Here is a 16922-nt window from a genome sequence, read left to right as displayed (position 1 = left end):
TAATACTCACATCCACTTCCACTTCTATGGACCAGTCTCCTAGTGGAGGGTTCATGGACAATTGAAATTTTTTGGAAACCACACCCAGATCACCCTCCTCCAGCAACCACTGCTGAATCAAATTCTTCCGAGGGTCCTAGAAGAGTGAAGTAAGGCTGCATGTTAAATGTGAATGGCCTTATTATGGCAAGATTTAGATAGTAATTCAAAAGATCTTTATTTGGCATGTAAAGCTGGAACATACATCAAGTTCCAACACGTAACTAGGTTCCTGCAGATACTTACTCGGATAAATATATTCAGAGAGGCTTTGTAAGGTTTGAGATCRGGATAGACTGTGACAATCCGAAACATCACATCTTGTCCTGGTTTATAYGTAGATTTATCAGTCTGGATGAATACAGAGATGCTCTTTGACAAGTATGTCAAGCTGGTACGGTTAGAGAAGACGCGCTGGCCCTCAGCATGGCCTTCCACCAGTAATTCATAATCGCCAGAAGCACTGTTCAAAGGCAGCTAAAAAGACAATAGTGACTCACTGTTACTGTCTAAAGTATTATTGAAGAGGTTATTATTCCAAAAACATTTGCCATAAAGATCTCTGACCATTCCTAAACTTGTCAAATTATGTAAATTCTCAAAAACAGAAAGAAGATTTTAGTGTAAGGGTAAGACTTTCAGTGTGAACTTCTTCAAAGAACAACCCTGTATTTAGATTGTGCTTTGGTAGCAACCAAAGCTGTATTTTCACACATTAATGACCCACTCCATAAGAAACCAAATTCTTCAACTGTATCTGTAGAAACAGCTCTGCAGCTTTACTGAGCTGACTCTGAAGTGTCATTTCACCAATTACCTATACAGCAATACCCCATACTACAATTACCAATACAACAATTACCCAACAACTACTTGCAATAACATAAGTAGCTATGTATTCAGATACCATTCACATACACATAGATACTATGCTCCCTCTCTTCTTTCTTAAGTTATTTAGAAACTTCCTGGTTTTGATTTTGGGGGCTATTTTTTTTTCAGACTTTGTCATTTTCTAATAATGAATTTTCTAGGAAAGAAAAGAACTGAAGAACCTACGTGTGTTCAAGATGATCCAGAGAGCAACAAGACACATTCTATCTTGCATTTCTTTTTAGCAGCTTTAGCATCCTGTCCTTTTGGGTAGAAAAACTAAATTCATAGGAAAACATCCTCAGGAGGTAGACATTGCTTTTCAATAAAATCTGAACGATTTTTTCTCATTTCAGTGGTTTCATGAGTCATACTTACAACACCTACTACAACTCATCTAGTAAGAAAAATAATTATTTTTCCCCAAATGCTAAAGAAAAAAAGAATGATAGATGTTTGTATATGATTAACTGAGATGCTTTATTTAGGATGCGTATTAGATGCTCCTACTAAGGTCCATGAACAGATAGACATTTGCCATCTCTTAGACAGGATCATGTAAGATCAGAATGACCAGGTACAAGTATTTCCCTCTCCGGTGAGTAAAGGAGATCTGGAGCTCATAATTTGGATGCATCCATTCATTTCCCAAAGTTAGGTGCGAAGAATCCCCGTTACAGCGGATCTGAAGGCTCTAAGCAGAGATGTTACAGTACACAGGGAAAGTTCACCTTGACAGACAACATCACACAGACAGTGCATAACCCCAGAAACATTCCAGTCCAAATTCTAGCTTCTGTAATGCCATCAGCTTAGGGATATCTCTTTGAAGAAGGAAAGGGTTTAATAAAATACAAAACTGGTTCCCATAAGTAGCACTGCTACAAAGCTTAAAAGTCACATGTTTCTGTTTGTAGTTAGAACAGTGTAAACCTGGAATAAAACTGCTCAATGTCAAGACAAGTAAAACAGACAGAGGCTTACATTTTTCAGCATAACATATGGAGAATAAGCACTCCTTTTGCACTAGTAATGAAAATTACATCTGGCAACTCATAAGGCACAGAATTTCAAAAATATCCTCACAAGGTCTGTATTGAAATTCTGCTTTGCTTTTAAAATTTGTTTTAAGATCATATAACGAGTTAATGGAATTTTCCAATCATGGAAAAGTGTCATACAATGACAAATGAGGTAAATACAGATGTCTATACCAAATATGTTTCCTTCTGTGTATAGAGGGGAATCAGGAACAACTCAATTCTCCTTTTTGTTTGTCTGTTTTTAAAAACAAGTCAGAAAGAAAATCAAGAAGAGCAAAAATAAACAGTCTCTTCTTCACCCATGAACAGGCATACGATGACACAGAAATAAAAGGTCCCCTTTAAAATCTGGACTTACACAAGTAACTTCTAGGTGCAAAACACCACACTGAATTTAATTTTGCATCTTCTTCAGCTGTAGGTTTTTGTATACAAATTGCCAAGAATATACGATTCACATATTTCAACAGTCTCATACTCTGAGGCCAAATATTTTGGAATATATTAAATAGGAGAACAGCCTTATTTACAGTATCTATCAAAAGTTAGCTCAAAAATAATTGATTTAAGAATATTATTTAACAAATAGGTTGTATTCCCTTTAAAAGGGAGGCAAAGTTGTGAATAAAATGGGATTTTGTATTATCGTAGCAGTAAATACTGTTCTTAAAGCACAACTTTAACATATTTGCAAGGACTGTCTTTGATTTCTTACTTAAAAGACTGTAATTGCTATTTACAGATCTCATATATTTTTACATCACATTTTTCTATCATGAAGAGTGGCAGATAATAGCAGTTGCTCCTTTAATTTTTTATTTGTTGATATTTTAATATTTCTCCCCAAAGATCTTCGCTTCCTATAATTCAGTGACAAAACTGCTTGTTTTCTTTCTCAATGTAAATGCCAGAAGCAATCAACTTTGCATTGTCATGACAGCGTATTAGGACAGCTAAAGTGTAATCAAATCTCGTTTTACATTTCTATGCTAACAGAGACTAACAGTGCTTCTAGAAGGTCAGTATTAAACTAACTATTTACCCCAAACCCATCAACTCCTTCTCTAAAAAAGAACATTTCTCAAGCAAAAAATGAGCAACAGTAGCTACTGGGAATTTATTGTGAAGATATGTATTCTGAAAATTTATTTATTAGCRAATGGCATAATTATCCTCATTTTGGTGCTCCTAATGTAACACAGAAAAATGCCATCTCAGGCGCTTCTGCTAACCACATCAGTTATTGCCACGAGTGCTTCAGACAAGGAAGCTACTATTTCCTTTGGAAAATATGACAGCCGAAACTGGTAACTCATTACCCACGTTATGTTACCAGCCAATTGTACTCTGGGCAGTATGTAAGTGTATCATAGCTACACTAATGAAAAAAACACCTTCCCATTAAAAGAAGAGTTAGTTTTCACAGTTTCAGACAGCAGTGAGAGAGGGAGGAATTCACCTCACCCAATTCCAGCTGCTGAACACTACGRTATCTAGTTTTCACTAGTTGTCTGGATTTCCTCTGCAGCCAGAAGAAAGAGAAATCCAGAAGGTGATTCACCCTAACCTGGGGTGAAAACCCATCCTCTCCCTCTTCTCTCTGTTGTTTACGGAGGGAATCTAGACCAGTAACTCTTGACTAGACMCCTAACTTCTATATAGTAAAGTTACATGAGATGATTCACTCCAGAACATATATTCCCAACTTTTAGAGATTTTGCAAGGGCCCAGAAACGTTTTTTAAATCTCCCAACTCCTGAGGCTGCCAAATATATAAATTCAATCCCTGGAACATGCATAGGTGTACCTTAAGTTATACCAAATTGTAATGGCTCCCCACAAACTGACAGGCTGGTTGGAGACCATGAGGTCTAAATAATGYTTGACCACTCCTGTGTAATCCCCAGAACACACCCTCAGCATTCAATAAACTTCAAAAGAGTCCCCAAGGAATTTACTGGGAAAATCTTCAACTGCTTTATCAGGGCAGCAGTAAGACGGTGGGCACGTTAGGATTTGAGTTTGGTATTAGATCCCAATTTTATTTATTAAATTCAAAAAAGTCTTCTAAAATACAAAGTTTTTCAGTTTGGAAATCACAGTGGCTAAGAGTGGTAATGAGATTTCATTTTGTAGAAAGATAGTGAGATATAACGACACTTTAAGTGTCACCTGGCCAAATTACAGCAAGATACTTACTATTTAACTTTTTAAATGGAAATTTCTGTGTTTGCTACTTGACAATTTAGATAGGTATGTTTCAAGCTAAGAATCTGTATAACACTGAACTGCTCATTGTGATTAATTATCCACCTATCAAGTATTTCCAAATGATTTCATCAGATATGCAGATTATTTGAGATCAGAATTTAAACTTACTGGACTTAATAGATATTCAGGCTTACAGTTGTTTAAAAAAAAAAGAATTTAGTAAAACATTTTTCCTTGACAGCAATACACAATTCTTTAAATTCAGCTTCTAGGTTGAACATCCTGGATTATATAATTTCAGGATTCATCCTAAATGCACAATTCTGTAATATATATTTCTATTGACTGATTAGTATATTATCCATTTTTACTGAATGTGCATTTCCAAATGTTAAAGAAGATTTTTTTATTTTGATCTCAAATGTGGATTATTATTTTGTATTATTCTTTCAGCTCCAGTTAGATGCATAGTGCATTTAAAATAGAGATGTCTGTATTAGCTAGTCAAAAATAACAGAAAACAAAGTTCTATTTTTGAGTTTTAAGACAGTTTGTGCTGATGCTGGAAGTCAGCTCCTAAATCTTGTAATTATTTGTAACAAGCTGCAGAGCACTTGATCTGAAAACKCCTTGGTTTATTGGTCAACAAATACATTCATCTACAAAAGTGAAAATAACACGTATTACATACAAAATACATGTCATCAGCATGTCATCAGCACAAGCCGATGAAAAGTTACAGACAGTCAGCATCTTCTGAGAAGTAGGAAAGGGAAAAAAAATACTTACTACTGGAAGAACAAGAGTCCCAAAGGAATCTAAATAAAAGACAAGAAGAAATACCATACTGTCAGAAACCTTGTAAGAGTTTATCAGAAGTTTCAACATTTACAGGACAGTTAAAAAAGCAGCTCTGCTCTTCCATTCCCGTAACGCTTATCATACCCATTTGGTAACTAAAATCACTTGCTGTGGCTACTGCGGAGCTCAGTGCATGCTGATAGTCCAGCCAATATACATGTGACTGCTATGACCGTCTGGCCAGCAAGCACATGCTTATCARACAGCTGACTGTAGCCAGGCACAGCCTGGAGATTAAACTGAAAAACAGATAGATTTGAAAAGCCTTGAGCAACTGTTGTGTCAGTCAATAACAAAATGCTGTATTTATATTTCATTCAACATCTCATTCTCTTGATACCTCCAAAATCCTGTCAAGACCACTGTCAATCATTGTTACGTTGTGTGATTAACCTCTCATCTGCATGCACAAAGGAGAGCAGAAGAGCAACAGCAGGCAGGGGAACAGGCTCCTCACAGGCCATCACAGAGGAGCCATCAGCCCGTAAATGCTCATCTCCATGCACACCAAGGAGCCCAGAGGAACAGTGACAGGAGCCCAGGGGCACAACGGCAGGGAGTCCCCAGTAACCCAGGTGGAGACACAAACTCCAATCCAGTCCTCAGGGCTGTCCCAGTAGAGCATCACCGTGAGTCAAGGGGAGAGGCTCTCCAGCCACCTCACAGACTGAGGGAGTCACTGCCTTGGTGCTTGGGGCCCGTTATGGGATGMAGGGAAGAGGATCTTGTGATTTTGCAAGACTTGTTATGGGATTTTTAGGGAGGGAACCAGAGGTGGGAAGAGAGAGGAGTCAAGGAGGTTTGGGGAGGAACAAATGTGGGGAAACACAAGCAGGGGGGATAAAAGGGGCYGGTGGTGTGTGAACAGGAGCTGGTCAGTCCACCTGTCTGGCCATGCCCTGCGCCTGACCACCACAGTCTGTCCTGCTTTCTTATTAAAGTCCACTTCCAACTATTCTTCTGCCAGAGTGGCTCTCTGCTGTGTGTGTATCTGGAGGTCTGAGCGCCAGCAGCTGGAGCAGGATACGGGTCACAGGGCCCAGGTACCTGGGTGTTGCAACTGGAGAGACCGGAGTGCATGCACAGGGATGCATGTGCCAGTRTGTGATCACTAGCAAACACCAAGCCAAACTAGCCAGTGAGCAGGTGAAGTGGCCAGGCAGCAAGTTATTTGCAAAGCAGAGTGAGGCACCTGGAACAGTCAGATATTGGAGGGACCAGGGAGTCCAGACCAACTCAAAAAGAGACCATAGGGTCAGGGCRTCTCTATGTATGCACAGACAAGCGTATGTGATTGTGCATGTGTTGGTATGTGCGAGGGGGTCTATACCCACAGCTGGAGTGGGGCTGTGGGTCTCAGGGGCTCACATGCCCAGGTGTCAGCAGCTGGGAGACCAGGGATCCAAGGCTGTTTACTGGATAGACCAAGCTAATGGAGGGATCCAGATTGTATATATAGACATATTCCTATTAACAGACTTTCATCCCAATCAGCCATAGAGGGGAACAGGATGAGGCCACTGGTGCTGTTTGCATGAGCAGTGTTTCTGTTTGTGTTGACCTATGTGGCCAGTGTGCATCACATCGGTGTGTTTGCTTATGCACCTACCAGGAATGCCTGCTCAGCCTTGCTACTTGTTGYACCTGGAGGCACGCAGCTGCAGCAGCCTCACTTCTACTGGGCTACTACGTTCAGCAGTTCTCCAACAATCACTACAATCCCAAGACTGCCGAAGGCCAGTACAGCCCAGARAATCTGAAATGCAATGCTTAAATAATGGTGTCCAGGTGTCAATGGAGTCCCAGCTGGGAGCTAACTGAACAAGGAGGATAAGATCTGGCACTGTGCTMCCGCAGAGTGAATCACCTCTCCGATACAGCTGCCCAAAGTCAAAGGATTCCCTTGTTTCTGCAAAGAAGCTGATTCTGCAATTCCTTTATGTGCAAGACAAACACAGGATATTTTCTATTAACCTTCGGTTTAGCAGGTGACTACTTTTTGTAATTATTTTTAGCAAGCTAACAATTTTCCAGAAGGAATAAAAAATGAAAGGGCTTTAAACCACTTGCTATTAAAGAGAGACAAACAGACAAAAAAGTTCCTTAATCCTGTTCATTCCCTCTAGAGGCAACCTCCTACCTGATGCTTCCACTGCTACGGGGACAAACACAAAATAAATCCAGCAATGTGAGCAACAGATCTATGTTGAGTTATTAACTCTATGACAGCTAAAGCTGTTTCTTTCCTGCRTGTTGGTGCTTAGTCTGCTCTTAGCCAGGTACATGTAATCTGCACTTCATTCCTTACACAGTTGATGGCAGATGTGTGATGACTTTTTCAGGGCTGTAAAAGTATGGACACCAGGTAGGGCCACAGTAGTATTACTTCATTGCTGGAAGCAGATATCCGTGTTTTCCTCTTGAAGATTCTTCTCCCAATGGCAGAAAAACCAATGATGTGGTCTGCATATTTTCTTAATGCAATCTATTATCTTAATTCAGTACAATTTATTTCTTGAAATCTCAAATCATAGGCAACTGTTCTCTTTCATAATTCCTAAGACATATATTAATACTGGATTCTCCAAAAGTAACTGTTATACATCCAAAATTACCACCACGTCACAGTACAAACAGCAAGCAAGACGATTCAAGACTAAATACCACTCTCAGATTAAGAAAAAGCCTAATAAAAGTAAATGCAGCTGTAGCACCCAAAACACTGTTTCCTCACTGCACATTTTCTTTTACATTCACATGCAGTGAAACATCTTGACAGTCCATTCAATCGTCTATCTTGCTTACTTGTGGTTTCATATGGAGTCTGCAACTCAGATAAAGGTCTAAATTTTCAAAGCCATGTGGAGAATTTACCACCTCCAAGCAATGGAATTAACTCTTCTCACAGCATTACATCATCATGTGAGCAAGTACATAGCATATTAGTGCATATGAGCTAATGTAAGTTATTATTTTAACTATTATAGATAATAGGGCCATATATATTTTCATAATCTGCTGTTAGACTCCTGATTCCATTACATCTTGTAATCATTAAGTGCCATAGCTTTATTTTAATTATGCACTGYGCTTTCTTTTGCTGATTTTAATGGTGACATCTCTCTCAGTATCATGACCTCTCATAACTCAGTTCTACCAACTGATTCTTTTGTTTTTTAGGGGCTTTTTTGCTGACATTGGAGTAAACTGGCATCTACTTGCTCATAAAATCTACGGTGCATGAGTTATTCACATATAATTGATAGCTTTAATGACAAAAATGCATTTAAATAAYTTCTGCAACTAGCACTATAAATTTTTTTTATCAGTAGTACAGAGACAGCAGGATTCCCTTTTCATGTGCATCTACAGAATTGTTTTGCAAATTCCTTTCAATTTTACCTTTTATGTCTCCTAAAAATGATGGGTTTATAGCGGTGGCCATAAACATATATATTCTAAACAGAAGTGTTATCTTTTGTTATCTATTTTGTTATCTATTTTTCACATCTATTTTATCTATTTTGTTATCTATTGTGTTATCGTTTCCCCTCTCTTAAAATACATGGTTTTATTCTGAAAATTTTACTGTGACAAATCTGCTACTGACTTGGAGGGATCTTTTCTTTCCTGGAAGAATTTCAAGACTGGCCTCCTCTTTTTTTTTTTTTTACTGAAAAAAAGTAATGTTCTCTTTGTTGAGCCTGGACATAAACATTTTCAACGATGAAGCAAATAACTGGCCTTTGAAAAAAATAGAAGGAAGTACCCATGAACTGAAACCAGTACATCTTGCCTGCCTTTAGAGAGTCAAAGGGAAAGTCTCATCCAGCATGCAGCATCTATTCAAATTATAACCTGGGTTAAACCAAATGACTCACATCCTGAAAATGAGGTTGTGGGTAGCACACTTCAATACTTCATTCTGGTCTTCAGAAGCTTTAGTAGGATGGGTAGAATGTGGTACTAGGCAACACAGTTCTTTCCATAACATGTTTATGCTACCATTAGAGCCACGATTTTTTTCTGTCKTCCCTCTGTATTTGTTCTCTTCACCTGACAAGAAGCCCATGCAGTTGTAGACTGTGAACACAGGCCTTTGAGGTTGTCCAGACAGAAGTCTCAGGCAAAATACACACTTCTTTTCTCACTAGCAAGCAGGGAGGACGTTCTGGCCTAGTGCACAATGGCAGGGAGCCCCAAGATCTGCTAAGCTTGTTTGGCACATGAAACARCTGGAGCACTGCCAACTACAGAAGAGGAATTTTAGAGACTTACAGAATACCCATTTTTTGGTAATGTAAACCCCTCTCTTGACTTACTGACATTTATTCCCAACATCTACAAAAAAAGAACTCTGTGTGCAAATAATCCTACTGATTTTATCTATAGAAAATCTGTTTCTCATCAGTTAGGAAGAAATAGATTTATTGTTAATTAGGAAGAWTTTTTTTAAGGGACTATGATATTTCACTGATAAAGGAGGCTGCATGTAGGATAACTAGCAATATAGAAACAGGATAAAGTTGCCTCCTGAAATTTTGTCCAGTGGTATACTGAGCGTGCAACTCTTCTCTAGTTCCTATCCCTCTGCATGATAAAGTGTGTGAACAAGGCTGTGGTGAAGCTGAGTTTTGTATGGCCACAGTCGATGACAYAGTCTCATCAGAAAAGAACAGAAAAGAAAAAAAAATCCCTTTAGCACTGCTGGTAATTGTTTATTAACAAAGGAGAAATTTAGTTTTATTTACTACATATGTCTGACTCTATACCCACATGAATAAGTATTGCTGTATCAGCTTTAATCTACCCAGCACAGATAATTATAGCAACGGCTATAGCAGCAGAACAGGCTTCAGTAGGTTGGGAGACCCCATACACAAATCCAGTATTCATGCCAAAGCCCACATCACTGGGTTTYTATTTCCATCATTACCCACACTAATGTAAATGCTCTAGCACACTCCMAGGTCAAGGCAGAGCACTGAAATCTGCGGCCCAGCATTCTGTGTATCTGTGCAGCCCAGCAGTGTAATAACTTTAAAAGCAACCTTACACAGCACAGGAGCAGGCACTTTCCAACTTTTCTAATCAGAAGAATGATTTTCCAGCACCTCCCTATATCCACCTATTTTGATACCTATCATGCAGAACAAAAAAAAAATCTGGAAGAGCTTCTCAAACTTTAAATAAGCCTTATTGTTATACCCACATTTCATACACTGCATCCTAAACACAAAGTATGATGTTACTATCAGAGTTAGAATCAGAAAGCTCAGGAGAGCCTTACTTAAATGGAAGAAAAAAAGCTAAAACATGTGAAGTTATAGGCAGCACCATTTCAGACACATTGACGTTAACAAGCATGAGAGTCTAGCTCCTGACTGTGACTGGTTACAGCAGCTATTTTCAGCATAAAATTAATGACATGATCCCTGAGCAAATGGGGTTCTGGCAACCACTTGCACATAGGTCATGCGCTGCTAGCAGTGGTGTAGATAGGATGACTGCAGAAAGAGTGAGTTTTTTCCATGTACCTAAGAGACCTAACATTAGGTCTGAGCCAGAAAGAGCCATGATGCAGATGGAGAAGCAGTCAGAGACTGAGGAGAGACAGGTAAATCACAGGCACTTCCCCTCCGTGTAACTCAAAAAGCATCTACCCCATGCAGTGGTGCTAGCAAGGGAGGTAGAGCCTCCTTAGCTCCCTTGATAAGCCAGGAGGCCTGCCTCATTCCCAGACAGTGAAAATCATAAACCAGACCCTGGGACATTGCGAGTTTCCATTCATATCACTACATAATTATTTGGTTAGGAGTTAAGCAGCATGGGCAGATCCAAAACTCTCAGGTGTTGTGAGTTTCCTTATCATGCCAGTTTTTCCCATGTTCTCACAGACTTCTGAGCTGCAATCCCCTTGAGCTCCACTCATTTACACCCAGAGATGGCTAAGGACATTCGCAAATGAGAGCAGTAGGCAAAAGATCTGAATCGCTGAAATCTACATTTTTTCTGCCATTTGGTGAACTAAAGTTATATTTAATAGTATAGTAACATCACATTTATGAGAAATTATCCTCAGTCCAACAACTAACATGCRACATTGCTCTCCTGGTACCTCTCTTACAGCGCCGCTGGACTCTTCTACCCCAATATATTGTGCAACACTTGTGCACGAGACATCAGCCAAGTGCACTGTCTTCATAGAGCACAAAAGCTGCCTCCCTCTTACAGCGCTTAAGACTTGCAGAGGATCACCTCAGTTGTTAAACACCACTCCCAATAACTAGAGGGAATCAGTTCCAGGCTACAGAAGTCAGGTTTAGAAAGGAGCCTAGAGAAAACACTCTGCATGTACCAAGCACCACAGACAACAAAACACTTCCTCCCAACTCGTTACATGCCAGTGCTCTCTACCCAGAGGACTAAGGGGCACAACTGCAATATGCCAGAGAGTAGAAAAACCAGGTGAGGGCAAGGGTTTGTGCTATTAAAACTCCCAGATGGGAGCCATGCCCTGGCTGTAGGAGGAGGCAGGAAAAAAAAATACATAAAATCAATCAGTGGTCTATTCCAGRCTGACCTTGAGGAAAGTAAGAAAAAAAATTCCAAAATCACATGAYACTTCAAGAACAGCTCTTGTCACCACTCTCAAAGACGCTTCACTCAGCAGAATTCCTGAAGATTGTACTGTACTTATTGAATAACTACTCCACTTAATTAATACAGTACAAAGGAAACAAAACCCACATTCTCCTGCTTCCTTTTCCTCAGAGTCCTTGACATTGACAATATAACTGCAGAAGAAGGATGAAAGCCTTCTGGTATGGTAGTGAGATGTCACCAGTATAAATGGCAGTGGGAAATTAAATTATCATTTTAAGCTACTTTGCCACTCTACCATTTTTTGGAAGACTAACAGTCGTCTTATTATTGTTAGAGGAAATAGGAGGGAAAAAAACTACAAAGCCAAAATCATTAATCTTTTCTTATGTAGGGCTGCACAAAGGACATCATCATATGTTCTTCCCCCTTTTTTTGGCCCTACCAAAACCCAGGAACTTCTGTCATTTATTTTTAAGCTGCAGATATTAGCAGCAGACATAGCTGCAAATATTCCTTCAGAGTGATTTTTCAAAAGAAGATGATCAATCCATGTTTTCAGTTTTTCATTTCAAATAATCTCAAGACAAAACCATTTTCCTCATATGGCCTCACAGAACTTGTAGTCTGAGTCCCTACGCCCTACAGCACGCCAAGGATCTCCAAACRCATATCTTTTTTCTGTCCGAATGGCATGGTCCATTGTAAGGGCCACATAGTGTCATCAGGAGAAATAAGGTCAAGGCAGACAGCCAAGCAGTTATACCTAATCAGGGATTAAAATAAGTATTGAAAAAAAATAGTATTTCTACAGAACTGGAATTTCTTAGATTGGGTATCTTATAAATTAACTAATTACATCTAAGCAAATATAAGCACACTAGTTTCAGCTTCTACTCCCTTAAAAGGATAGAAATATGACTTTGTGACCTGGCACCGTAAGCTAGAACTTGTGCCAATATAAATCAGTACAACAGCAGTTAAGCCAGTAACTAATTTTAAATAAACTTAGATCTTAATTCTATACTGAAGCTTATCTGGCAGACGTCTCCACAAACACACTTTTTCACTTAACCTTTTCTACCTATGTCCTCATTTGTTCTTAATCCTGTTAGAGAAAGGAAAAATTGGAAATAACTGGAACCACTTCAGACTGATTTACTGAAGTGACGTCATGTCTTGCTTCTGGCAGCTGCATTCACATATCCATGTTTAAGAAGTGTTTACAGGAAAGTATTTTCTTTACAGTGGTAAATGGAATWTTTTCTGCYGAGGAGCCTATTTCAAAAGATTTTAATATTAGGGAAGTAAAAAAAAATTGTTCTTCAATGTACTTCCAGATTTTTTTTCTTAATTGAAACATACACTATTTCTGCATGCTCAAAAAAAAAAGTCCTTGTTAATTACTGTGACATAGCCAAATACAACATCTGTAAGATTTTCACAGCCTAAATAAATATAAAGGGTTAAACTGTCCCAGGAGAGAAAAATAACTTTCCTTCATAAAAGAAGGCCTACAGAAATATTCGATCTGTTGAGCTAGCAGTTTTCTTTAAATGTCTTATACTATTATTCYAAATTAGCACCCAAATCATCACCAATTACTTACGCAAAAAACCCCAAAGATACAATGTGAGCCACTGCCATTAAGTTTGGACCAGTTGTTACCAGGAGATGCAATAGAGCAATCAAACACACAAAATATGGATTGCTATCTGACATCAGGATACAGGCTGTCATCCAAAGCTAAATGAGGCCAGCAGGCCTGGAGTAAAGGAGTAAATACTCGCTCCACAAAGCCTCTTAAACCTCTCCTATYAGAGAGCTATGTCTATCAGAGCACTATGACCCCTGCCTTTCACAGCCACCCATTACTACCTACTCCCCATTTCCACTGTTGCTTTATCCTTTTAAGTCTGGTTTTTTGCAATTTTGGAGACTCAAACCACTCAGTAATTAAAAAGGGAGAGAGACACAGCAGCAGCTCTGTTTGCTGAGAAAGGGTAAACGGACAGAAGGAATGAGCCAAACYGGACTTTATAATCTGAAGGTCCAGTCAAGAGGTCTGGCACTGTATCTCTGGAAGATGGAAGAAAGGCTACATCCACAGATGTTTCGGTGATCAGAGCCAAGTTTTACCAAATTTTCCAGTAGATAGTAAATTTTAGCTTACATTTTCTATGCAGAGTAGATGGATAGATTTTTCTGCCAATCAGGACAAGTATGACAAAAATTCTTCTCCAGCTAAGTCCAAATAAGCTCTTTTTCTCCTCTCTTGCACTTTTACTCCATTCCAAGTTTAGAAAGCACAACAATAAACATTCACAGCCAGAAAAGAATGGGCATAGATTTACCAGAAGGTATGAAGAAAATAACAGAAAAGGGGGTACTGCCCTTCCTTTTCTCAGCCCCATGCAATAGAATTGCCTATGCCTTTCATATGCTACTTCATGTGGCAGAGGATTTGTGATACTGCACTGCTCATCATCTCCCTGCTTGTCCCATTTACCAGTTTAGCTCTTCTCCTCTCACCATCACTGCTGGATCCACCCCTGAGGAAATCCACAATGTCCCATCTCCCTCAAATAGGCAAACACAGTAGATATTGGGCAACCCTTCACTTGTATACCTCCCTTGCTCCAGAATCCCATTTCACAGGCAAACAACAATTTTTCTGCTCTTCTGGCCACAATGTTTTTTAGGGGTTGGTGGGTGCTTTGATTTTTTTTTCAGACTTAGGTCATAATTCAGACATTTAACTCTCAGCTCAGTTTTCTAAAGCAAAACAACTAAGTCTATGACCACATGATTACCATTCTCGGCTGAGCGGTCAGAGAGCAGTCAGTTGCAAGAACACAATACTAAAATCCTCTCCAGTTTATGTGAGATACTGCATGCTGGGTAGGAAAACAGAACAGCTTCATATTTCTAGAATTAAATTGGCTCTTTGGTCATAAAACTTCTTTACAGCTTCACSTACAACTACTGTCCCAGGCACTTAAATACAAGTGCAAGCTCYTTCCAACTTACTCCTGAAATAAGCCTCTAAGACCTGTCCATGGACTTTTTGTCAAGCACATTGCCTGTCACAGCCTATCACTATTTACCATATCCAGCTAACACAACTCTATTCCTATAAAATATAAAATTACAACTGTTAGGAATACAAGGTTTGAATACAACAGAGAAAACTCTCTTGATTTTCAATCCAGTCTATGAAACTATGTAGACAATTTAGAATAATCTTAGACCTAAGCCTTTACACAATTAAATTGGAAATTCATTCCATTCACCTATTTTTCACTCAGTGACTATATATAAACATACAAACTCACAAGCATTTGTCTGTAAACCTTGCTTTCAAGGCACTGTAGGCCATCATTATTTTATGGACAACTGAATGGAGAACATAGACAAAACCACTGTAACTATGCTTTCCTGCAGCTGCGGTTATTGTCCCCAATTAATTAAGAGGGAAATGATACTTGGACAAAAGGTGGATAAACCTGTTTATGTCAGAGATCTAGYGATAGTAATACCATGGAGGGTGTCTACAATTGGAGCAAAATTACAAATTTAAATCACCTTATAAAAGCATTCACTGAGAAGATGGCATTCAGGTATTATTTAAGTTTCCTCTTAGAGGCACTGAAAGAAGATGGTTTTTGTACCAGTTTTCTTCCATTTTCTGGAAAATAGTTGAAGTCTATGATGACAAAGCCACATAATTTTTCTGAGATCTCAGAATTGTTTATATACACATAAAAATATTACCAAACACTTCCTTCATCAGTAAACAAAGGCAATGTAATTCCATAACTACATAAAACAAGCACCTGGGCCTCACAGCTGCACCTCCAGGAAACTGGAGAAGGAAGGGGCAAGGAGACAGTCACTGTAGTCCACATTTTTCTGCACAAATACTTGTCTAGACTGCAGTGAATCTAGATGAACTGGCATTCCCTCTTGCCATGTGTTATTCAATCTCTGTGGATGGGATCTCGTATCTCCCTTCACAAATAGCCAAAAACAGCAGAGAAAATCAGCAATGCCAATGTAGATAGTCATAAGATTTTCGCAAAAACAAGTCACTTATGTATGACTGCAGAACCATTAATTTTCCAATTGTTTCCTCCCTCCAATAGTAATTCTGTAATCTTCAGTTCCAGTTTGGGTTCCCTGAAAGTAGATGTCATTAAGTACACTGTCTTACACTGATTTTGAGATCCACTCTCAGCTCTTACCCGTTCCTCTTTAAAGCTACCTTTTGTATACCAAGTATATAGCATTCTTCTGCAGAGACTTGACCCCAGTTCCTCCAAAATTTCCAGATCTTCCCTCAAAGATTTCCAGAATATAAACAAAGACTCTCAAGGTCAAATCAAAAGCTCATTTAGCCTAAAGACCTGTCTCCAACAGCAGTCAAGGAGAGACATCGGAAGAGTGTCTCCTGAGAGATCTCTGATCTTTTTCTCTGCTCTTCCCTAGAATTTCTCAGGTTGGTTCACATCCTCTTTGAGGAGTGACCAAAATCAGACACAATATTCCACAGCATGCCTAGAGTTCTGAAGACTTCTGGAATACTTCCTTATATTTTACAGAAAATATTTCTGTTTATACATTCCAGTACAGCATTTGTTTTCTTTTTGAACACCATACCACTTGCAATATTTCATCTTGTGGTCCCTTTAATACGCCAAGATCCTGTTCTGCAGTACTGCTGCCTAGTTATGTTTCTTATCAAATAATTTTATGCTCCTTTATTCCTTACAAAGTGTAGAACTGTGCATTTTGCCCTACAGAATCACCCCAGGGTCACCTGAATCATCCAAATCATTTCTCTAATTCTGTTTCCCAGCATCCTTGCAACCCCTTCACAAATTTAATAAATATACCATTTTTTCATCCATGCTAGTAATACTGAACAGTACAGTTCCAGGAAAAAACACTTTCAGTTTGAGTGTGAACCATTTAGATCTGCTTTGTGAATAATATTTTCCAACATGTTACAAATTTATTTAATGACAGTTTCATGTTCTCCATATTTCCCTTGCTGTTTTACGAAAATGTCATGCCATACAGTATCAAAAGCCCTATTAAAAAATTAAGATATAACCACAACCTACCTCATCTCTGTCTACAAATCCTGTCATCATTAAACCCTTTTTATTTGCGTTTTCCCAATCTTCCAGCCCTCTCAGTTCACAGCAGCAATGGGAAGCCCCTCACACAGGTTTGTGTAATATTCATTTCCCTGTAAGAATTGCACTCTGCCATGATTTCTGGTATGAC

General features: G+C 38.9%; 1 protein-coding gene across 1 annotated transcript in view; it reads right to left on the bottom strand.

Annotated features, from left to right (window-relative positions):
* Positions 1-16922, bottom strand: part of CD109 (CD109 molecule) — an 87783-nt gene that overhangs the window by 63040 nt on the left and 7821 nt on the right. The window contains exons 3-5 of the mRNA XM_085316050.1: positions 4956-4984; positions 286-516; positions 11-136 (exon numbers count right to left, since the gene is read on the bottom strand). Of these exons, the coding sequence (XP_085172176.1) occupies positions 11-136; positions 286-516; positions 4956-4984 (386 nt within the window). The remainder of the gene's footprint in view (positions 1-10; positions 137-285; positions 517-4955; positions 4985-16922) is intronic.

The sequence above is a fragment of the Rhea americana genome, unplaced genomic scaffold (assembly GCF_003343005.1).
Source record: "Rhea americana isolate MKP2758 unplaced genomic scaffold, rheAme1 scaffold_45, whole genome shotgun sequence".
NCBI lineage: Eukaryota > Metazoa > Chordata > Aves > Rheiformes > Rheidae > Rhea > Rhea americana.
Note: the sequence above shows the minus strand (reverse complement) of the source record. Positions and strands in the feature narration are given on the sequence as shown.